The sequence below is a fragment of the Trachurus japonicus genome, chromosome 6, assembly GCF_045865225.1.
Source record: "Trachurus japonicus isolate A0001 chromosome 6, Traja_1.0".
Lineage (NCBI taxonomy): Eukaryota > Metazoa > Chordata > Actinopteri > Carangiformes > Carangidae > Trachurus > Trachurus japonicus.
In genome coordinates, this window is record NC_140912.1 from 34,129,552 (window position 1) to 34,154,551 (window position 25,000).

The window sequence follows — 25,000 nt, forward strand, 5'->3', positions numbered from 1 at the left end:
AATACAATCAAATCCGGTTGTTTTAGGCAATATTAGAAAACATAAAATCATGGAAAAAATAACATATGGTATGGTAGCCTATAGACGAAGAGAAAAAGGAAAAAAAAAGGGGAAATAGAATGTGTAAGCTTTATTCTACTTCTTTATTCTTTGAAAAATCTCTCATAAATATCTATGGATGTGATGCTTTGTTTAGTGTCAATTAGTGTAAGGGATTTCATGTACTCTTTGAACTCATGCAAGAAACTTCTGAAGTTGGGTGAGGTTTTGGAGTGTTTACATTTATGTATGTGAAATTTTGCCATTCAAATTGAATAAGTTTATAATAAAGGTGATGTCCTTTTCTTCCGACCGGAAACTTCACGAACAGAATAATAATAAACAGTGACATCATTTCCGTTTCACGTGTGATTTTTTATTTATTTTTTGTTCAAAACTTTGTTTCACATTACAAAAACAGTTTTTCATAATAAAATGCAATCTATAAAGCATATCTATATTATACGCCAGGGGGAATTTACAAGTTTACAAAAAAATGTTCAAGTTTTCACATATTGAAAGTCTTAATCACTTTCTGGTTGCTTGAAAATTTGATGGAGGTTATGTATTGCTTGAGCTCACCCGTAAAAGAAGGTTTTTTTTAAATGAACTTACATTTGTGAATATGAAATTTTGCCATTAAAATAATAAGGTTGATAATAAAAGTTATATTGGCTTTTTCCTTGTTTTTTTTTCAGGTCAGGGGGCCCAAACAGTAGTACATTCCTCCAGAACAAAATAAAATCACCATCAACATTGATAGCAACAAAATTACAAATATCACTCCATAGTTTTTCACGTGTGATTAAAAAACTAAACCTGACAGTTCTTCCGTTTATTGATAATCTCTTGTTCGACAACACATTCACTGTAAAACCATGAAAAAAACATCCTTTCATTGTAATTTGCGAAAATAAACACTTTCATTTTGAAATGTAACTGAGCCTGACACCTAAATAATATTTATCTTTTCATGTTGTTGTTGTTGTTGTTGTTTTAGCTGCTCTGCAATGATATTCTGATGTGTTATGACTACATGTTGAGTCTTGAAAGAGCAAATATTGAAAAAAAAAAAGAAGAAAAAAAAACGTACAGGAAATTATGTACATATGTGTGTTAAGTTATAAAATAAAGGCTAGGGTTTCTTTTGTAAATCATACTTATCAATAATACTGAATAGTTTAATTAAATGGCATCTTTCTGTTTAATAAGACTGAGGGCGAAAAGAAGAAATTCGTTGTAAAACATGTATTTTGGTCTTTTGCTGTGTTTTGTTGTGCACGACAAGTGGATGTGGCAGTAGCTACTAACAGTAACACAGTAGAAAATACATACTGTATTTACAGCACAACAATAAGAGTAGTTTCTGTAGACAGTATCAGAGTAAAAGTACTTCTTACAAGGTATCACAGTGAATACTACAATATAGGAGCAGAGTAAAAGTTTCTATAATGACAGTATCACAGTGAAAGTATTTAGTTAGGAGTTAGTGGAGTAAAAGTACTTCCTGTACTTGAGTGACAGGTGAAGCTCATTGTTCCTGTTTGACTCAACACCTTTACCTGTGACTGGATCACTGATGATTGACACATTGAAGCTGCTGCAGCGTTTTCTGAGTCTGTGATGTCATAGATGATGTCATGCGTGATGATGTCACATCCTGACAGGTTCACCTGCTGCACTTTACACTTTATTTCACTCCCACAGTCTCATCAGCTGTGGAAACAGCTACAGATCAGACTCAGAACAGAGTCTCCAGTCGAAAGTCTGGACTCTCAACAAGATCATGAAGCTGCTGCACAGATGAAGAGCTCAGGTCGTTTTTGTATCCACCCAGCTGCAGGAGTCTCAGGTGGGAGGGGTTGGACTTCAGAGCTGAGACCAGAGAAGAACAGCTGATGTCTGACAAACCGCAGTTGTACAATCTGAATAAAGAATAAAAGAAGAAGATGAAATGAAGATCACACACACACACACACACACACACACACACACACACACACACACGCACACAGAGTGATCAGATCATTGATTATTGTTCAGACTGAGTGAAATGAGCTGAAAGTGAAGAGTCATTGTCAGTGTGAGAGAAGAACAAGTGGAAACATGAGACAACAACTATTTCAAACGTCCTTCATTCATGACATCAAAGTCAATGATTCAAGTTAGAGTGAAGATCAATCAGGTTCAGTGGTGGATCAAAGATCTAAGATCTACAACAGTAACAGTCAGTGAACTGACCTCAGAGTCTCCAGTCTACAGTCTGGACTCTCCAGAAAACCACTCAGATGCTTCACTCCTGAATCATGAAGGTTGTTCTTGCTCAGGTCCAGTTCTCTCAGGTGGGAGGGGTTGGACTTCAGAGCTGAGACCAGAGAAGAACAGCTGATCTCTGACAACCTGCAGTTGTCCAATCTGAATAAAGAATAAAAGCAGTGAGTTGAGGACAAAGCTCCTTGTTGACAGCGTTCAGTGTCTCATCATCTGTTCAGAGCTGAAGAAGCTTCATAAAGAACAAGTTTAGAAAATCAAAGTCCAACAGCTGAAGCAACAGGAAGCAGTTTTAAACATCCACATAGAGAAAAAAACAGCTTCATTAATATTCATGAGAAGCTGCTGCTGCTTCAACACAGACGCATGACTCCGCCTCTTCACCTGTCAGCACCACCTGTGGCTCCATCCAGACAAACTCATGTTGTGCAGCCACATTGATCAGAGATTTACTGACCATGCTCAAGACACAACACACATGTGAGGCTGAACTCTGTTACCATGACAACTAACGTGTAGAAACACATGTTTTGAATGAAGCTCAGAGACAGAAAAACCTGAAACACTCCTGCTTATTATGGGATGTTGGCTTTGAATGTTTCACTATAAACACCACAGAGCCTCAGGAAAGAGGTGGAGCAGCAGCTATTGATTATAGATCAGTTATTGTCTGATACATCACTGTGTTTCTGTAGTGGAGGTGAAACATGAAGAGAAACAGAGACTGGACTAAAAACCATTGAGGTGCAGTCAGGGCATTGATTTAATTCACTTCATCTAAAGTTGGATTCTTTTGGACTTTCAGATAACTTTACTACAAGTTCAATGTGTCAGAATGTGGTGATTTTCATGGTCTAATAAAAGCCAGTAAACAGAGCTAGCTTCTGTCCAGGCAGCAGCTGCACAAACCACTCAGCCATGTGTAGTATTACAGAGCAAAGGCCCAGAGCTGCTCTGCCTCTTCTGTCAGTACGGTGTGTATGTGGCTGTTTGCACATGTGCAGTAAGTTCCCACAGAGAGTTCACATGGAGGTGAAGAGGCACAACGCTACGCTGCCTCTTAACTTAACTGCACCATGTCTGAGCTGCACTTCTGTTCACGTTGCCTTGGTGAATGGTCAACACACAGACGTGTCCCCTGGCTGTTTAGCCTCCAGCAGTTTAGCAGCTAATTCAACTGCAGTGATGCTCCACTGGAGAGGTGAACACCTTAATGAGCTTCATCTGAAGAACAACAGCAGCTTTTACCTGACGGGTACGGTGGCCCTGAAGTGCAAAACACAACGGCAAATCAGACAACAACGGCAAAAGAGAAAACACAACACAAAAAGAGAAAACACAACGCAAAAAGAGAAAACACAACACAAAAAGAGAAAACACAACACAAAAAGAGAAAACGCAACGGCAAAAGAGAAAACACAACACAAAAAGAAAAAAACACAACACAAAAAGAGAAAACACAACTGCAAAAGAGAAAACACAACACAAAAAGAGAAAACACAACACAAAAAGAGAAAACACAACGGCAAAAGAGAAAACACAACACAAAAAGAGAAAACACAACACAAAAAGAGAAAACACAACGGCAAAAGAGAAAACACAACACAAAAAGAGAAAACACTACACAAAAAGAGAAAACACAACGGCAAAAGAGAAAACACAACACAAAAAGAGAAAACACAACGGCAAATCAGAAAACACAACAACAAAACAGAAAACACAACGACAAATTACTAAACAACGGCAAATCAGAAAACACAAAAGCAAAACATTTTGGGCAATACATAGCGGCCTCTGTGCTAGTCCCTCTTGCGATACTTTTTTTCCTACTATGGCCACGCCAAGACCCGCCTTACTCTGCCTCTGATTGGCTGCCTCTGCAAGGCTGAGCCTATCCCTGCATCTTACCCTAACCTTAACCACTCCCTTCACACGCCTAAACCAACCGTCTTTGCCTAAACGAGCCCGAGGGTACCTACCTTTTCCGGTTTGGTTAATGTCGTTGTGTTTTCTCTTTCTGTGTTGTGTTTTCTCTTTTGCTTTTGTGTTTTCTGATTTGCCGTTGTTTAGTAATTTGTCGTTGTGTTTTCTGATTTTCCGTTGTGTTTTCTCTTTTTGTGTTGTGTTTTTCTGTTTTGCCGTTGTGTTTTCTCTTTTTGTGTTGTGTTTTCTCTTTTGCCGTTGTGTTTTCTCTGTTTGTGTTGTGTTTTCTCTTTTTGTGTTGTGTTTTCTCTTTTGCCATTGTGTTTTCTCTGTTTGTGTTGTGTTTTCTCTTTTTGTGTTGTGTTTTCTCTTTTGCCGTTGTGTTTTCTCTTTTTGTGTTGTGTTTTCTCTTTTTGTGTTGTGTTTTCTCTTTTTGTGTTGTGTTTTCTCTTTTGCCGTTGTGTTTTCTCTGTTTGTGTTGTGTTTTCTCTTTTGCCGTTGTGTTTTCTCTTTTGTCGTTGTTGTCTGATTTGCCGTTGTGTTTTGCACTTCAGGGCCACCACAGACGGGAGACCAACGCCTGAGCTACGGTGGCTAACAGTTAGCAAGTTTTAACCTACTCTCTCTCTGACTCTCTTAGATACACACACACACACACACACACACACACACAGCCCAGGTTGTGTGTCTTCTCTGTTGTAAACCTTGTAATAACAGCTTGTTGTGTACAGTTAACATCCTTGTTGCTCAGGTCACTGAAGTCAAGCCAGCCCACACTTTGTTTTAAGGTGCGCGCATATACGGCACATTACGGCAAGAGCGAGAAAGTGCCCGTAAAATGAAAGCAACGCCCCCGAAACGTCTGATGTTGCATTTCAAAATAAGAGCCGGCCTTTCAAAATAAAAGCCTTTAACACTGCATTTGTGTACATTTACAGTATTATTTTAAGAAAAACTGCTAGTTATTACTGTACCATTCCAATTCAGACTGATTGTACTCGACCTGAAGATGATACCCAGAAAAAATCAGACCAACCTGATGTGAATTTCAGAATAAAAGCCCTCTGAACTTGCATATTTTTGTGTACATTTACAGTATCATTTGTTTAAAAACTGCTAGTTATTACTGTACCATTCCACTTCAGAATGATAGTACTCGACCTCAGGATGACACCCAGAAAAAATCAGACCAATCTGATCTAGAATTTCCAGAATAAAAGCCCCCTAACTTTTGATATTTTGAAGTATTTGTGTACATTTTTCAGTATCATTAAAAGAAAACTGCTAGTTATTACTGTACCATTTCCACTTCAGACTGAAAGTACTCGACCTGAAGATGACATCCAGAAAAAAATCGGACCAATCTGATGTGGAATATCAGAATAAAAGCCCCTAACTTTAATATTTTGAAGTATTTTGTGTTATATTTACAGTCTAATTTTTTAAAAACTGCTAGTTATTACTGTACCATTCCACTTCAGACTGATAGTACTCGACCGGAAGATGACATCCAGAAAAAATCAGGACCAATCTGAAGTGGAATTTCAGAATAAAAGCCCTCTGAACTTGCATATTTTGAAGTATTTTGTGTACATTTACAGTATCATTTGTTAAAAACTGCTAGTTATTACTGTACCATTCAACTTCAGACTGATAGTACTGGCCCTGAAGATGACACCCAGACAAAATCAGACCAATCTGATGTGGAATTTCAGATAAAAGCCCTCTTAACTTTGATATTTTGGTGTACATTTACAGTATAATTAAAAAAAAAACTGCTAGTTATTACTGTACCATTGCACATCAGACTGATAGTACTCGACCTGCAGATGACATCCAGAACAAATCAGACCAATCTGATGTGGAATTTCAGAATAAAAGCCCTCTAAACTTTAATACTTTTAAATATTTGTGTACATTTACAATATAAATTTTTAAAAACTGCTAGTTTTTTACTGTACCATTTCCCACTTCAGACTGAAAGTACTCGACCTGAAGATGACATCCAGAAAAAATCAGACCAATCTGATGTGGAATTTTCAGAATAAAAGCCCTCTGAACTTTAATATTTTGAAATATTTTTGTGTACATTTACAGTATAATTTAAAAAAAACTGCTAGTTATTACTGTACCATTCCACTTCAGACTGATAGTACTCGACCTGAAGATGATACCCAGACTAAATCAGACCAATCTGATGTGGAATTTCAGAATAAAAGCCCTCTGAACTTGGATATTTTGGTGTATATATACAGTATAAATTAAAAAAAAAACTTGCAAGTTATTACTGTACCATTCCACTTCAGACTGATAGTACTCGACCTGAGGATGACACCCAGCAAAAAATCAGAGCAATCTGATGTGGAATTTCAAAATAAAAGCCTTCTAAAACTTTAATATTTTGAAATATTTTGTGTACATTTACAGTATAAATTCTTAAAAACTGGTGGTTATTACTGTACCATTCCACTTCAGACTGATAGTACTCGACCTGAAGATGACACCCAGAAAAAATCAGAGCAATCTGATGTGGAATTTGAGAATAAAAGCCCTCTGAACTTGCATATTTTTAAGTATTTTGTGTACATTTACAGTATCTTTTTTTTTAAACTGCTAGTTATTACTGTACCATTCCACTTCAGACTGATAGTACACGACCTGAAGATGATACCCAGAAAAAATCAGACCAATCTGATGTTGAATTTCAGAATAAAAGCCCTCTGAACTTTGATATTTTTGTGTACATTTACAGTATCATTTAAAAAAAAACAAAAAAAATCTGCTAGTTATTACTGTACCATTCAACTTCAGATTGATAGTACTCGACCTCAGGATGACACCCAGAAAAAAAATCAGGGCGATCTGATGTGGAATTTAAATGATACTGTAAATGTACACAAATCACTTAAAAATATTAAAGTTCAGAGGGCTTTTATTCTGAAATTCCACATCAGATTGGTCAGATTTTTGCTGGATGTCATCTTCAGGTCGAGTATTATCAGGCCTAGTCTACACGAACACGGGTATTTTTGAAACCGAACTTTTCTGGACCCCGGTTAAAAAAAAATTTGCGTCCACACCACCGGTGTGATAAAAAATAACTCCGTCCACATGAAACCGCAAATCCGTCTTCATGTGCATTCCAAAGCAGTAGGTGGTGATATCACTCCTAACAGGAAAGCAGCTATAACTTGTAGGCTACAGAGAGAGTGGAGGCTCAAACAGCTCAAACTGACCGGCACCGCGAGTCCGCGCTACTAACACACCCCGCCCGTAATCTCTTGTTTATGACAGATACGAAAATACACAAATACACACATCGTTACGATAATCCAGCGATCCACTGATTGATTCTGTAAGGCTTCATTTAAAACAAATGTACAGGACGGAAGGAAGCAACAACGTGGGAAGTGACCGCAATTTACAATTTGATAAAAGCCTAGTTTAGCCATATCAGCATGGTGGGGTCCCGCCCGCTATTCCGACATGTCTCTATTTAGACATCCCGCTCTTAGACGACATCCCTCTATCTAGACATGCCGGTAGTCCGACACTTTTTGATACCGCTATTCCGATTTTTTTTTTTTTTTTTTACAGCTGCGATACCCAGGCGCGTCTCTCTCTCTTTTCTTTCAGCATGCCTGTCACCGGTTTGATGAGGGAGTGGATGTTCTTAATTTCAACAACTCAACTATCAAGTCGCAAACAAAACTAACACACATGATAAACAAACAGAACTATGCTGCAGTTTGTTTGTCAAGTTAACCTGTCACCTTCAGCACCACGGACAGCGGAGAGCTGCGTCTGTGAGCGTCTGGGCTCTGGGCACAGGGCCTGGGGCCTCATTTATCAAAACTTTAAGTAAGCAGTGTAAAACTGCTGCTACTAAATGTTTTGCTTAGGCCTACGGAGAAAAGACATCCAAAATATTTACAACCTTTTTCAGATCTATCAAACTGTGCATGCACAACTCTCCGCAATTTCTCTTTGATAAATCAAACTGGATACAAGAATGGTGAGCAGTTGTGCACGTGAACAACACACCTCAACAACACCACCATGCGTAGACACAACCATATATGGTCAGCACGTGCAGATAATTAGCCATGTGCGCTCTGTGGAGCGACAAACAAAGTTATTCTCTCTTCAGCTGACTTCAGTGACAGAATAATAACAGTCTCAGTAGCTGCAGATCAGGGGTGCTGCTGCCGGTGTGTTTTTAAACTTGGAGGGTTTGTTTTTTCTTCTCTCTTATAGGCCTATGTATTTGTGTATGAGAAACAGTGTCTCAGATGAAGAAAAAAAAATCAGGACAGGTCTGACTATAACGTAGCCTAATCAATCAATGTCGGAAAAGCGGAATGTTTGAAAAATAGTAAAGTGCCCCTACTCCGACAATGAAAAAAAAGAATCTCGGAATAGTGGGACGCTTGAAAAATAAAATTAGAAGTCAATGTCGAAATAGCGGCATGTCGGAATAGCAGCATGTAACCACATATGGTGACCACGCGGTTTTGTATTAGTGTCCGCATGTTTAGGTGATTATTGATATTCACAGAGCGTCTGAGTGGTCAGCGCATGGTCAGCGTCGAGAACTTGACGTGCTAGCAACAGTAACTAGGGAGGGCAGGGATTTCTGAAAAATGTCCGTTTTCCTGTCCACACGTGAAGCTGAAACCGGAGTTTTCGAAAAAGTTCACCCTGGACTCCGGTTACAAAAAACTCCGGTTTCAGGAGCCCAGTTCTGCGGTTACGTGTGGACGAAAGGCCAAACCGTGTAGAGAAACACACGGTTTCAAAAATACCCGGGTTCGTATGGACGGGGCCTCAGTCTGAAGTGGAATGGTACAGTAATAACTAGCAGTTTTCTTTTAATGATACTGTAAATGTACACAAATACTTCAAAATATCAAAGTTCAGAGGGCTTTTATTCTGAATTTCCACATCAGATTGGTCTGATTTTTTCTGGATGTCATCTTCAGGTCGAGTACTTTCAGTCTGAAGTGGAATGGTACAGTAATAACTAGCAGTTTTCTTTTAATGATACTGTAAATGTACACAAAATATTTTAAAATATTAAAGTTTAGAGGGCTTTTATTCCTGAAATTCCACATCAGATTGGTCTGATTTTTTCTGGGTATCATCTTCAGGTCGTGTACTATCAGTCTGAAGTGGAATGGTAACAGTAAATAACTAGCAGTTTTCTTTTTAATGATACTGTAAATGTACACAAATACTTCAAAATATCAAAGTTCAGAGGGCTTTTATTCTGAAATTTCCACATCAGATTGGTCTGATTTTTTCTGGATGTCATCTTCAGGTCGAGTACTATCAGTCTGAAGTGGAATGGTACAGTAATAACTAGCAGGTTTTTTTAATTAATGCAGTGTTCAAGGCTTTTATTTTGAAAGGCCGGCTTTTATTTTGAAATGCCACATCAGACGTTTCGGGGTCATTGCTTTTTTCATTTTACGGGCACTTTCTCGCTCTTGCGGTAATGTGCCGTATATCCGCGCACCTTAAAACAACGTGTGGGCTGGCTTGCCTTCAGTCTCAGGTCTGAGTGTGGATTGTGTTAAAGGTTTGTTGTGTGATGTGAGCGGTGCTCCAACATGTGATCCTGTTATTGATCTGAGTTGTGTGTTAATAACAGCTGATGTCAGGACGGCATGGATTGTGGGTAAAAGGTGTTGCACATGTTTAAGACTTGGATCTGTGTGAACCATTGTGCATGAATGTGTTTGTTGTGAGGTTGTTGTGTGATGAGCTGCCTGAGGTGCCGACCCCCCACAGCCCTGGTCTTGGTCTGTGAGCGCCTGCCTACCCTGTCCTACAGCCTCAGTGTGGATCAGTAGAATATCAGCCTCATGTCTGCAGCTCAGTATCAACACAACTTTCACATCACATTCATCTGAGCACAGAAATAAAACAGAGTCTGACCTCAGAGTCTCCAGTCTACAGTCTGGACTCTCCAGAAAACCACTCAGACCCTTCACTCCTGAATCCTGCAGGTTCCAGTTGCTGGTCAGGTCCAGGTGTCTCAGGTGGGAGGGGTTAGGACTTCAGAGCTGAGACCAGAGAAGAACAGCTGATCTTTGACAAACTGCAGCGCTCCAATCTGAATGAAGAATAAAAGAAGAAGATGAAATGATTGATGATTGATCAGATGTGTCCTGATCAATGATCAGTGTGTAAATGAGTAGAGGGACTTTTTCCTTGTGTTGTTGTGGATCATCATCATGTGGCCTTCTACACACATCATCCACATGTCAGCACAGATTCATCAGCTGCTGCTGACCTCAGATCAGTCCTGTCAGTATACAATCAAATATCTGATCAATACCTGTTGGACTAAACACTGACTACAACTCTCTGATTCAGGACTGAACTGGATCAAAGACACACACACACACACACACACACACACACACACACACAGAAAGAGGATGATAAACTGTGTGTGTGGTTAGTAGTTGCATGACTGGACGCGGGATTTGAACCGGGGACGCCTGCGTTGAGGACTGTAGCCTCTACATGGGGCGGCCACCTTAACCACTGCGCCACGCACCGCCCCGACGTCGTTCATATTTTCCCATCATAACTAAAATCACAGGAGGAGGGAAACGCTTTGCAACAATCTGTATCCACTGACTGGTTGATAGAAATCAGTACAGAACAGCAGGTAAATAAACAACCAGTTGTAAATCAGTTTTTTTTGTAACATACACTCCTATAGAAGTGAAAAGAAAATACTGGAGCTACTGTGTGTTAGGGAGGAAAACGACACAAGCAAAGGTCTGTAAGCCAATCACCATCACAGTCCTGCTCAGTCACAGTTTTTGTTTTTTTGATTCTGGTTGATTGGTTGTTATTGTTTGTTGTTGTGCGCGACATAAAGCTGCCTATACGAGCAGAGCTTTTTTTTTTTTGCGCAACCTTCACAACTTTCTTTTCATCAACGACCTGTGGAACACTTGCGTGCCGATCCGTGGAGAGCGATCAAGGATCAACACTGATCTGTTTCCAGTGCTCGTGCCCAAAAGGCAAAGGTAGAAGCTGTACACAACCTAGAAAGTCAAAGTGTTGTTTTGATGGGCTTGTGTGTTGTTTTTTTATTTTGTTTTGTTTTTTCTCTGTCTTATGAATATGTCTGCTATGTACTGTTGATAATAATAACAATTATTATTAATCTAATGTTACCCCCGGGAAAAGGGTGGGGTCAAGGGGAATGGATAAATGGAATTGTAATGAAATAAAACAAAATGAAAAATTTATTTAAAAAAAAAAAAAAAACACTGATCTGTTGCTCCACTACTCCCTCCCTCATGATCATCCACATCCTCAACTAGAATAAAATGAATAACCAAGTTTATCAAGGCCGTGCATCAGCAACAGAAGACAATTTAAATCAATTAGTGTGACGGATTAGTTTCATTCAGCCACTCAGCTGTTGTTTCAAGCAGTTAGCAAGTTGTAACCTACTGACCTTTTTACACACACACACACACACACACACACACACACACACACACACACACACACACACACACACACACACACACACACAGCAGCTTCTCCAGCCTCAGATCTACATCACATCTGCTCAGCTTCAGCTACAGTGACTGATCCAGCTGTTCTGTTAGCAGCTTCATCTGAGAGCAGCTCATCATCATCATCATCATCATCATCATCATCATCATCATCATCATCATCACCACCACCACACTGACCTCTGAGTGACCTCTGACCCTGAACTTCACACATTTGAACTGAACACAGACAAAAGTCCAACAGGTCCAGTCAGTGAACTCACCTCAGAGTCTCCAGTCGACAGTTTGGACTCTCAAGTCCAGCACACACAACCTTCACTGATGAATCACTCAGGTCGTTTCTATTCGAGTCGCTCCCGCCGTATTTGTTACTCAGGTCCAGTTCTGTCAGGTGGGAGGGGTTGGACTTCAGAGCTGAGGCCACGACTTCACAGTGACTCTCTGAGAGTCCACAATGAACAAGTCTGTGAAGAGAGAAAATATCAAATGTGTCAGGTGGAGGCGGAGCTACGAACTAAGAGATGTCCTGACCCAGCACATCGACATGCTGCTGTAGATGAATAATTGTACAGTAGATACTGTATGCACTTTTGTAGTTGTAATCTGATTCTTGTTTATATTTTAATTTTTTACTAGAAGTGCTAAACTGAGAAACTGAGAAAAACTATAATAGAGTACTCAGGAAGGATACTCAGGCCACACTGGGCTCCAAACGCTCTGAGGGATCAAAGACGGGGTGAAGGCAGAGGAGAGGAGAGGAGAAGAGAGGAGGGAGAGGAGGAGAGAGGAGAGGAGAGGAGAGGAGAGGAGAGGAGAGGAGAGGAGAGGAGAGGAGACTCACTTTGGTTCATGGTGATGTAATTTTACAACTTAATGAAAATTGTTCTACAAAAGCATCTATTTGTGTAACCATGGTAACAACTTGGTGTCACCAGTGTAAACAGTGGGAGGAGACTTCAGCAGGTTCTGTGCTGTGTTCTTCTGTTCAATCCAAACTTTGTTCACATTAAATATGGTTTAGATTTTAGATCAAATCATCTTTTCTTTGTAGCTGAGGAGAATAATGTAAATATCAAGACACATGATTATTATGAGGACTGGTGTATGGGAATACAGTGATGGTCTTGGAAATGGTCTCACAATGGTTTACTTTCGGACTTGGACTTGGTCTGAACCCCCTCAAAGTCTTAGTCGTGACTTGGGTTAGGTGGTCTTGACTACAACACTAGCAGTCGTACTAACACCTGGAAACATCTGGATAAACTGAGGTGTAAGACTTGAATAAAACCAAGGAGTCAACATAAAAGAACAAAATAACTTGTTCTTGATTAAACAGCAACAATCACAACGAGCTGGAGATCGACATGTTGGAGCTCACAGCTTTTACTACACCTCCAAAAATCACAACTGACCTGTAATGAAGTCAAACTAAGAATAATGAGAATAAATAAAACTGTGTTTATGTGAACTACTGATCTAAACTACTGATCAATAATTATATTGATCATTTCTGGACTCACCGAGCCTTCCTGCAGTTCCTCACAGCTGGGATCAGTCTCCATCGTCCCTCCTGTATTGTGTTGTACTTCTCCAGGTCCAACTCATCCAGAACCTGCTCTGACATCTGCAGCATGTAGGCCAGAGCTGAACACTGGATCTCAGAGAGTTTCTTCTCTGATCTGTTCTCTGACTTGAGGAACTGTTGGATCTGCTGATGAACTGACTGGTCCTTCATCTCCGTCAGACAGTGGAAGATGTTGATGCTTCTGTCAGGAGAGATTTTATCACTCTTCATCTCCTTCAGGTTGTTGATGGTTCTCTGGATTGTTCTTGGACTGTTGTCTGTTTGACCCAGCAGACCTCCTAACAGCCTCTGGTTGGACTCCAGAGAGAGGCCATGAAGGAAGCGAACAAACAGGTCCAGGTGACCATTTCTACTGCGGAGGGATTTCTGCATGGCTCCCTGCAGGAAGACATCCAGGGTTAGAGGACTGTTATTGATCTGTGGAGGACTGCTTGCATTGAATCCAAAAAAATTCTGAACCTTCTTAAACAAAGACTTCTGTTTTGGTTTCTCTCTCTGTTTGTTGTTTTCTTCTTTTTCTTCTTTGCTGCCGCTGCTACTGCCGCCACCGTCTTTTTCTGCTAAGGACAAGTCACTGAAATAATGTTCCTTGACTTGTTCTCTCAGGAACTTCTTGAGGACCTGTGTGTTCCTGTTGGTGAAACAGTGGAACATGTAGACTGCAGCCAGAAACTCCTGAACACTCAGATGAACAAAGCAGTAGACTGTTTTCTGGAAGATCACACTCTCTCTTTTGAAGATCTCAGTACAGAGTCCTGAGTTCACCAAGGCCTCTGTGACATCCAGACCACACTGCTCCAGGTCTTCTTGGTAGAACATGATGTTTCCTTCCTCCAGCTGTTCAAACGCCAGCCTCCCCAGCTTCAGAAGAACTTCCCTGTCGGCCTCCGTCAGCTCCTGTGGAATCGTCTCATGTCCTTCACCGTACTTGTTCTTCTTCCTCTTTGTCTGGACCAGCAGGAAGTGTGAGAACAGGTCAGTTGTGGTCTTGGGCAGCTCTCCTCTCTGGTCTGTGGTCAACATGTGCTCCAGAACTGTAGCACTGATCCAGCAGAAGACTGGGACTTGACACATGATGTGGAGGGTCCTGGACGTCTTGATGTGTGAGATGATTCTTCTGGACAGATCTTCATCACTGGACCTCCTCCTGAAGTACTCCTCCATCTGGGCGTCAGTGAAGCCTCGGACCTCTGTTACCCTGTCAACACATGTAGGAGGGATCTGATTGGCTGCTGCAGGTCTGGAGGTGATCCAGACCAGAGCCGAGGGAAGCAGATTCCCCTGGATGAGGTTTGTCAGCAGCACGTTGACTGATGACGTCTGTGTGACATCAGACACAACCTCCCTGTTGTTGAAGTCCATGGACAGTCGGCTTCATCCAGGCCGTCAAAGATGAAGAGAAGTTTACAGACAGCCAGCTGCTCTGCTGTCACCTTCTGTAATGTTGGATGGAAAACATGGAGCAGCCTGAGAAGACTCAACCGCTGATCTCTGATCAGGTTCAGCTCCCTGAACGAAAGCAGAACCAGCAGACTGACATCTTGGTTCTCCAAGCCCTCGGTCCAGTCCAGAGTGAACTTCTGCACAGAGAAGGTTTTTCCAACGCCAGCGACGCCGTTGGTCAGAACCACTCTGATGGGTCTCTGTTGGACAGGTGAGACCGTAGAGACGTCCTCTCTCTGTTGGACAGGTGAGACCGTAGAGACGTCCTCTCTCTGTTGGACAGGTGAGAGACCGTAGAGACGTCGTCCTCTCTCTGTTGGACAGGTGAGACCGTATACACGTCCTCTCTCTGTTGGACAAGTGAGACCATAGAGACGTCCTCTCTCTGTTGGACAGGTGAGACCGTAGAGACGTCCTCTCTCTGTTGGACAGGTAAGTCTTTAAAGATGTCGTTGCACTTGATTGGAGTGTCATGGAGGGTCTTCTTCTTGGACGTTGTCTCCAGCTGTCTCACCTCATGTTGGGTATTAACCTCTTCACTCTGTCCCTCTGTGATGTAGAGCTCAGTGTAGATCCTGTTGAGGAGGGTTCCACTTCCTGTTCCACTTCCTGTTGCCTCAGTTCCTTCAGTCACTCGTTCACATCTGCTCCTCAGACTGATCTTATGTTGATCTAAAACCTCCTGCAGACCACGATCTGCTGAGAGACAAGAGACAGAGTCAGACTGAAGACAGAGAGTCTGACAATCTGATCAGATTATTTTCATCAGCTACAGAAAAACTACAGACAACAAAGAGAAGGTTTGAATCATCATCTTAAATGTCAGTGCTGTGTGATGGAACAATGACTCTGGAGAAAACAACAGGTCCTGGTTTCACAAATGACCACATCAGCAGACAGATGTTCAGTCTCACTTTGTCCACAGCTGCTCTGATTGGCTGTCTGCAGCTCACCTCTGGTTCTGGGTCTTTGTCCACACTGGGGACAGGAGGGGGGTCCTGAAGAACCAGACTGGTCCCAGTCTGAGGTGAAGCACTGTCTGCAGAACCAGTGTCCACAGCTGGTGGAGACTGGATCCTTCAGGACATCCTGACAGAGACCACAGCAGGGCAGCTGCTGGTCCACAGAGACACCACTCCTCTTCCTCCTGTCAAGACATTTCTGGATCAACAACATGTCACAGCTCCACTTCTGAGCTCTGATTGGTTAACCTCCTCAAGGGGGCGGGGCTTCATTAAGCAGAGGAGCAGAGAGAGAGAAAGTAGAGGAAGACAAGTGTAGAGAGACGAGCTGAATGAAAACTCTTCAAAATAAAAGTCTGTGTGTATCAGCTGCTTTAATCTCTACTGTGACTTCAGTTTAAAGGCTCAGACGTGTGGATCATTAAAGTGTTGGTGCAGCAACGTTCACACTGACTGAGGCTGATGACACAGGAACATGAGGACGCTGTGCTTCATCAGTCTGATGGACAGAGTGTGTGTGCATGTTTCTGTCCCTGAGGTTTGTTGTGAACCTTCAGAGTCTGATGGATCTGGTTCCTGGTTTCTCTCTGTTTCCTTCACATGAGTCTAATGACTGAATCATCTTCAGCTCAGTTTACAGTAGAAACCGTCTTTTACCGTGACTCTGAAGGTCCAGGTCCAGGTCCAGAACTGGGTCCAGGTCTGAACTCAATAGGTTGTCCCATGGACCGGTCACTCTTCATGGACAGACAGATGGATCCTGGAGACTCTGCTCTCAGTCTGTGGTTCTGACCTCTGCAAACACAAACATGTTTTTATTCACATCACATTGATCACTTATCAGTTCACTGATCAATTGTTAAATCAATCATTGTTAATTGTAAGTTAGGATGTTACCCAATACATTTGGAAATCAATCAGTCCACCTTAAATGTCAGTATGAACTGAGCATGTCCCTTTTTGTTTTAGAGGTAAATTCATGCAAAACCGCTGATGCGTGTTGCCTTCACGGGCAGTTTTTCATCAAGCAGTCTCTGTATTTTCCTCTACAACAACTCTGTCTGGTAACATTCTGTTATTATCTCATAGCGTGGTGAATGTGCAGCTCACAACTTGCAGCTCACAACTTCCACCAGAGCGTTGTGGAGTTGTTGGATTGTGTATTGATGAGTTTGATGAGGGAAACCAAGAAATCCCATGAGCCTCCGTAGCGTAGCTCTGAGCAGATCGCGGTCATTTCAACACTGTACATTAGCGCATTTATCTATTTGTCTTTGTCTATTAGTAGTCCAGCGCGACCTGTCCCGCCTGCATGCGAGAGAGAGAGCAGGAGGAGGGGCTGACTGACAGAGGTAGAAATCGCTGTTAAAAAAAACTATTTTTTTCTGTGCAAGACTAATAAATAAATAAATAAATAAAATAAAACTATGGTAAACACTTAATCACCCGGGCGTTTAATTGAACCGGCGTTTATTATGCCAAATGAGCTCGGACCCCGGCGGCTATTAGAGCACAGGCATTTGCACAGACACATTTGGAATGAGTTGACTCCATCGGTCAACAACCACATCCTTAGTAGAGCAGGTATGACATGAGCCAAAAGTGCATAATCCAATCACGTATGGCTAATTTGCATACATACAGCACCTGATCTAAACATTGAGTAGAGCAGGTGAAAATGTCTTGTTCAATCTTGTTAACATATAATATGTTAAAGCAGAACTATGCAGGATTTGGGCTGTAATTATTGTGGCTCAGAGACACTGTGATGGTTGAGTGACCTATTATGAGGTGAATGGGGTCTAGGCCAATGCGCCCACCCCCCCACTGGCTGAAAACCGCACTTGCAAGATCAGTCCTCCGCCTCGGTGTCCCAAATCTCATCAATGGATAGAACTATCGCGAGAAACTGCCTTACGGCAGTACGAGATAAGAACGCAGATGACGTCATGCATGTCATGCATCGTGATTGGTTTGAGTTCGGAAAGTCGGAGGAAACCATGGAAACATGAAATGTTTATAAGTTCGGCTTGTGGCTAACACGGAGCTAAATGCTAACACGGACACACACACACCATGGATCTTTTATAAGATAATGTAATACACCATGACACACACACGCCTTCGCGTTTTGGAACCTTTATTCATGTGTGTGTATGTCTGTGACTTTGTGTCTTTGTCTGTGTGTGGCCGTATTAGCGTTAGCGCCGTATTAGCGTTAGCGCCGTGTTAGCATTAGCTCCGTGTTAGCATTAGCTCCGTGTTAGCGTTAGCTCCGTGTTAGCAGGGCTTAGCAAACACCGCTCTCTACCTTCAGCAGTAAACACAAGCACGTGTAGGGAGGGGGTGGAGGGGGTGGAGGAGGTGGTGGCGGCGATTTTTTTTTTTACGACAGTGACATGTGCCTCCCAGAACTGTGGGGGAGCCCCGGAGAGGGAAAAAAAGATAAACCAACGAAGGAGCGAGCTATTTCCGGTCGACTTGCATAGTTCTGCTTTAACAAGATTGAACAAGACATTTTTTAACTGTAATATGATATTACAGTTAAAAAACTTAAGGAATGGAACCAATTTAGGCCCATGAGCATTAATAGAGACGGAGCATGTCATACCTGCTCTACTAAGGATGTGGCTGTCTTGAAAAATTGCAGTCATCTTGAAATTTAAAGTGGTTTCTTGTCGGTTGACCGACGGAGTCAACTCATTCCAGTTTTCATGCCGGTACCACCACAGCAACTTCATATACATGTGCCATCAAAACGGTGGAATTTAAGCAAATGTATGCAAATTTGCTCATGTTATCAAAGAATTTCAAAAAACTTGCAATACATTTTTTGTTTGTCTTAATGTCAGTAATCAACTCAGTAATTTTCATGGAGATATCTAAAAGTTAAAAATTTTACCCTATTCACATGAATTTTTTTTTATATGCATATAAATGGGATATTTATTTATTTTTATTTAACCTTTATTTAACCAGATAAAAGCCCATTGAGATCAGGATCTCTTTCGCAAGGGTGACCTGGCCAAAAATGGTCAGCAGCACGCGGTACAGCAGCAATACATGTCAACACAGAAATGCAAAGAATAACAATTAGAAAATATACAGAGTTTTACAATTTCAGATACAACAATTGGAACAACAAAATAAATAATTTAAGATTTGAAGCACAGGCACTGCTGGGTGAATTTCTGCTGCCTATCTTTCAAAATAGAGCGAAAGGCTCCAAGTGGATTAGTTTAGCGAGTTTCAGCTCTTTCTGTAAAGTGTTCCATGCCGAAGGGGCGGCGGAGCTGAATGCTCTTTTCCCAAATTCAGTCCTTACCCGGGGAACAGATAAAACAAGGGTTGAACAAGAGCGCAAAACATAACTACTGCTTGTTTCTTGCAGTAATATGCACAAATACGAAGGCATCAAGCCTAAAAGAGCCTTATAAATTAAGGTCAACCAATGTACATATCTGCGTGCACTAAGGGGGGGCAGATTTGATTTTGAGTACAACTCACAATGATGGGTGAGACGACTACACCCTGTGACAAATCTCAATGCGTATGAAAAACAGTGTCTAGAGGCTGGAGACATTTAGATGACACGTTCAAATAAAGTACATCACCGTAGTCAAGAATAGGCAAGAAGGTTGTTGTCACTAATTTTCTTCTAACCTTGAGGGAGAAACAGGTTCTATTTCTGAACAAAAACCCAAGTTTCACCCTAAGATTAGTGACCAGCTTGTTTAAGTGGGCTTTAAATGAGAGCTCCTGGTCTAAGGTAAAGCCCAGATACTTATAGTTCAAGACCCGCTCTATAGGTTTTCCTTTGTTTGTTAAGATATTTGTAATATTCTGTGGTAGCACCTTTGCAAGAGAGAACACCATGATCTTTGTTTTATCTGTGTTTAAAACCAATTTAAGATAATCTAAACGCGACTGGATGACACTAAAAGCAACTTGCAAATACTCAAGTGCCTGAGTGAGAGAGGTTGAACAGCAATAAACAATGATATCGTCTATTGTTTATTGCTGTTCAACCTCTCTCACTCAGGCACCCTAACACTTTTATGTTAGGGTGTTGTTCAAAACTTTCCCCTAATGGGATTCTTCGGGGCTTTTTTTCCCTCATTCAGGACATGCTGAGGATACAAAATCAGATGAGTTTGCTTCTGTTGCAATTTGTTTAACCTTTTCTCATAAAATGACTGGACTATATAGGGATTATGGCAATGGGCCAATTTGCCAAAATGTTGAACTATCCCTTTAATTTGCATATTTGGTAATGAAGTAATCCAAAAGTAACTAAAAAGTAGTCCAGTATATTACTTAAATCGTGTGATACTTAGAGTTAGTAGTGTGTAATTTAGAGTTACTGATTACATTATTTTAATTTGTAATTATACTGGATTACATATTTAAAGTAACCCTCCAAACCAAACTAAACCCTGCACACAGGTCTGTATCTGGTCTCTTAGGCCGCGTTCAGACTGCCAGCAAAAATCCGATTTTTAGCCCATCCAGATTGGAACTGGATGGCTCTTTTTAAGTCTGAACAGTCCCAAATCACATGAAATCCGATTTTTGCAAAACGGATCTAAACCACCTCCGGGAGGTAGATTCAGATCGCATTTGGACAGATGCGTCTCAGTCTGAACAGCTCCAAACACTCAGATCGTTTTGACTGTCCGTGACGTCACTCTCCGCGGCGCTGTCACTGTGTTACAGGTCCCTTGAGCTCCAGTTAAATATCAGTTTCCTTCTTGTTACTTTTCTTTTATGCAAACTACCGTGTTGTCGGTGACAGGAGTGACGGTGACGTCATGCTCCCAGCTCTGGGGTGCTGGAGTTTCCCGTCTCTGTGGCTGCACACACAGACACACACGCACACACCAGTCTCTGGTACAACGTACACACACACCAGGCGGGCTGAGGCTGAAACTAGTGGCGTAGTGCGGCTGCAGCACCGGGCAGATCACTGTGCTGCAGCTGATCTGCCCGGAGGTTGCAGCCGCCGCATCCGCGAGGCATCGCCTGTCACATACGGCGTAGCCTCCGCTCCGACGTCGTTGCTACAGCAACCTGTCAGATGGGTCAATAATGTGGCCCAGTCTGAACAGAGCCAAATGCGATTTGGACACTTGCTAAAAACAGTGTGGACAGTCAGCCCTAAAAATCGGATATGAGAAGGAATCAGATTTGAATCAGATTTGCCTGCAGTCTGAACGCGGCCTTACTGTGACTCTGGAGGTCCAGGTCCAAGACAGAATTCTGGACGATTTCCCATGGACCAGTCACTCTTCATGGACAGACAGATGGATCCTGGAGACTCTGCTCTCAGTCTGTGGTTCTGACCTCTGCAAACACAAACATGTTTTTCTTCACTGGACACTCACACACACAAACCAGGAAGTCACACATTTCCTCTTCTGTGATGTCACACACACTTCAGGTTTTTATCTGGTCTCTTACTGTGAGTCTGGAGGTTCATGTTTGGACCGGTCACTCTCCAGAGACTTTGATCTGTCCTCCTGTTCCTCCACATTAACACTCATCTTCAGGACTTCAGTCAGTCTGAGAGGGAAACCAGTAACACACACACACACACACACACACACACACACACACACACACACACACACACACACACACACACACACACACACACACACACACAGAGAGAATCAAGACACACCCAAATGCACCGAGGACAAACTATAATCACGTCCTTGTCTGATCCAGTTGTTGACCTCCACCACTCATAGGACTTTGACCATAGATATAAACACGTAGAAGCCTCTGACGCTGCTGTCCATTGGAACGATATGTCAATGCGGCCGCCATCTTGGGCAGGGGGAAGCCGTGTCTACTTACTGCATTAGTCAACAGAGGCAGAGGTCTATTAACCATTTAAATCACCATAACTCACTGAATATTCAACTGATTTTCAAGACCTTTGGTTTATTATCAATGTCACACATACATTTATGATACAACAGAATGATATTTTATATTTATCATACATACATTTTACATACTCAGACAAACACCCACATGCGTACATACACTGAAATTTGTTCTACAAGGGTCTGGCTGCTTGTCAGACATTTATGTCTATGGTCAGAAACCCCTGACCCAAAATGGCGGCCGTGTTGACATGTTGACAAGCCTGAATGCGACATCTACGTGTATATATTTATGACTTTGACATTAAATCCATGTTCATCCAGTCACCGTGACCTTTGACCTTTGATGTTTGTTCTGAGTTTGAAGAAGTTGTGTGGAGGTGAATCTGAGACAATGTGCTGACGTATGTACGGACTACGTCTGACTCTTCTTCCCTCCACAGTCCACACAGACACACTGACTCTCACACTCTGACACAACAACAACAACAACAATAAAAAAAATAAAAATAAAATAAAGTTGTTTTCACACTCACCCGCCTCAGACTTCAGTTTCTCTCCTTCTGCTCCGTTCACTCGTGGCGTCTGAACAGTTTTACCTCCTCTCTCTGCTCTGCAGTTACAATCATTTATTACTCAGTTTAAAGTTCATCTCATGGACTTTAAACAAAATTGAACAATAAATTATAATGAGGAAGTGACTTTCTACAGTAGAGTGGCGCCACCTGCTGGGTAACTCCTGGTATTACACCTGTATGGACAGGTGAACTCTGACACCATGAATAAACAGTTAGCTGAGATCCAGCTGTGGTAGAAGAGCTGCTGAGAGATTTAAAGACACTCCACTACAAGTTACAGCTCAGTCTGTTCTCTGTCTTATTCATCACACATGTTGTCATCAACTAATTTGTGTCTCAGTGTTGTAACTTAACTCGCCCCGGTCTGGCAACACGACCATATATGGAAAACACAACCACAACTAAATGTAAGTCCACACAGAAACCAGGAGGATACAAGGAGAATCATGATGAACTCCTTTTAGAAATGCACTCATTGACATAATGTGTTCCCTAGCTCCTTACCCTAACCTTAACCATTACTCTGAACCTAATTTAAACGTAATTATAACCTAAAGTCTTAACCCTCAAACAGCCCTTGGAAAAAGTGAGGACCGGCCAAAATGTCCTCACTTCCCCTAAATGTCCTCACTCTGTTGGTTAAAAACTCTCAACGGTCCTCACAATGTAGTAAATACAAGAACACACACACACACACACACACACACACACACACACACACACACACACACACACACACACACACACACACACATCTTACAGGTGTTTTTCTGTGGGGAACAGAAGCTGATTGTGCTGAGTTCATCTCTGACTCTGGGATTAGAAAAAATAAATTATCATGTGTAACAAGTGGGCGTGTCACTGGTGGCCAATCACATTATCAGCATTATTTTCATCTCTCTCTCTGATTGGTTCAGGACGGCTACTTGCTACAGTGGACCTGATGTGTTCAGAGGAGGAGGAGGAGGAGGAGGAGGAGGAGGAGGAGGAGGAGGAGGAAGAGGAGGAGGATGAGGAGGAGGAGGAGGAGGAGTTTCTAATCTTGAGTAAAGCTGAAACAGTGATTTTAAACTGGACCAACAGATCAACTCTGTTGTCAAAACCAGTTTTTGAGTCCTGGTTTTGGTTCTGGTTCTGGTTCTGGTCCTGGTCTTTGTCCTGGACCTGGTCCTGGTCCTGGTCTTGGTCCTGGTCCTGGTCCTGGACCTGGTCCTGGTCCTGGTCTTGGTCCTGGTCCTGGTCCTGGTCCTGGTCCTGGTTCTGGTCCTGGTCCTGGTCCTGGTCCTGGTCCAGGTCCTGGTCCTGGTTCTGGTCCTGGTCCTGGTCCTGGTCCTGGTCCTGGTTCTGGTCCTGGTCCTGGTCCTGGTCCTGGTTCTGGTCCTGGTCTCCGTGGTCACCTCCCTCATAGGTGAAGCAGCAGCAGCAACGAGCATCAGGCTGAGCAGCAGAAACAGGATGGAAGGTCTGGGGTCGACTGATGCCTCATTCATGTTCAGGGGTTCAGTCACCACTCGGCTAAAGGTGCAGTTCACGTATTACAGAACGGTCTCTGACCTGGAGGAGTTATATGCTGCGTTCAAAACAACTCGGAGGTCGGGATTCCCAACTTGGAAATGTCCGACTTCCGACATCATTGCGTTCACGCTGCAGGAACTCGGAAGAAAAGAAACATGGATACCTGAAGGAAGTTTGGCGTATTATTGTGGCTCATCGCTGAATACGAAAAATAAATGCAGCAGTAAATGATGTTTATTTTGGAGGAGAGGAGACGCCGCAGATGAGTGCACATATAATGTTACAGCCTCGATAACAGTTTAACGTTATTTCCAGACTGCAATTTCACACTATACAACAATCACAGCTTAATATAAACGTATTTCATAGAGGCTACTGCAATAATACACAAAAATATGCATTAAAACCTCAACAAATAACTTAAAATGTCTAAATTCTAACCGTTTAAGACGAGGGCCGCCATGTTTTGATGTTGTCGTGACGTCAAGTCGGAAAGTCGGAGCTCTGATATGATACCCGAGTTCCCGACCTGTAATTTCCGAGTTCGACGCCGTTCAATTCTTTTTTTACAACTCGGAGCTCGTTTTTTTCCGACTTCCGAGTTGTCTTGAACGCAGCATTAGTGTGTGTGTGTGTGTGTGTGTGTGTGTGTGTGTGTGTGTGTGTGTGTGTGGGGTGTTTTATGTTGTGTAGTCGACCAGTCTCTGCTCCTCAGTCTCTGAAACACTGAATGTTTGTTCATGTTGCTGCTGTTGATCTGTATGTGGCTGATTTGATGCTTCTGCTTTTATGGAGGTGAAGTATTTGATGAATTAAAGGGAAAGTTAAAGGTCAAAGGTCTCTCTTCTCTCCTCCCCCTCTCGCTTCCTCCCTCCCCCCTTCTCTCTCTCTCTCTCTCCCCCCTTCCCTCCTCCCCTCTCTCTCCTTTCTCTTTCTCTTCCTCCCTCCATCTAAGTCTCTCCCTGTCTCCCTCTCTCTCTACGCTCTCTTTCTCCCCCTTCTCTCTCTCTCCTCCCCCACTTCCTCTATCCTCTCCCTCTTTCTCTCTGCCCCCTCCCCCTAAGTCTCTCCCCTCCCTCCCTCTTCTCTCCCTCTTTCTCTCTGCCCTTCCTTCCCTCCCTCCCGCTCTCTTCTCTCTCCCCCTCTATCTTCCTCCCTCCCTCTAGGTCTCTCCCTGTCTCCCCCTCTCTCTTCCCCCCTTCTCTCTCTCTCCTCACCCCTCTTCCTCTCTCTCCTCCCT

General features: G+C 42.4%; 2 protein-coding genes across 2 annotated transcripts in view; both read right to left on the reverse strand.

The window, feature by feature from the left end:
• LOC146986534 (uncharacterized) overlaps window positions 1-25,000 on the reverse strand; it is a 1,046,957-nt gene that overhangs the window by 265,072 nt on the left and 756,885 nt on the right. The window lies entirely within an intron of this gene.
• On the reverse strand, window positions 12,043-14,736 carry LOC146986538 (protein NLRC3-like). Its single transcript, XM_085780378.1, has 2 exons — window positions 13,304-14,736; window positions 12,043-12,247 (listed from the first exon to the last, which is right to left on the reverse strand). Exons 1-2 carry the CDS (start codon window positions 14,728-14,730, stop codon window positions 12,043-12,045), a joined length of 1,632 nt encoding a protein of 543 aa, XP_085636504.1. The 5' UTR covers window positions 14,731-14,736.

Coding starts and splice junctions, on each gene's coding strand:
- LOC146986538 (XM_085780378.1), bottom strand. CDS start 14,730: ATGGACTTCAACAACAGGGAGGTTGTGTCTGATGTCACACAGACGTCA. Junction 12,248..13,303: donor AGGAACTGCAGGAAGGCTCG/GTGAGTCCAGAA, acceptor CTCTCTTCACAG/ACTTGTTCATTGTGGACTCT.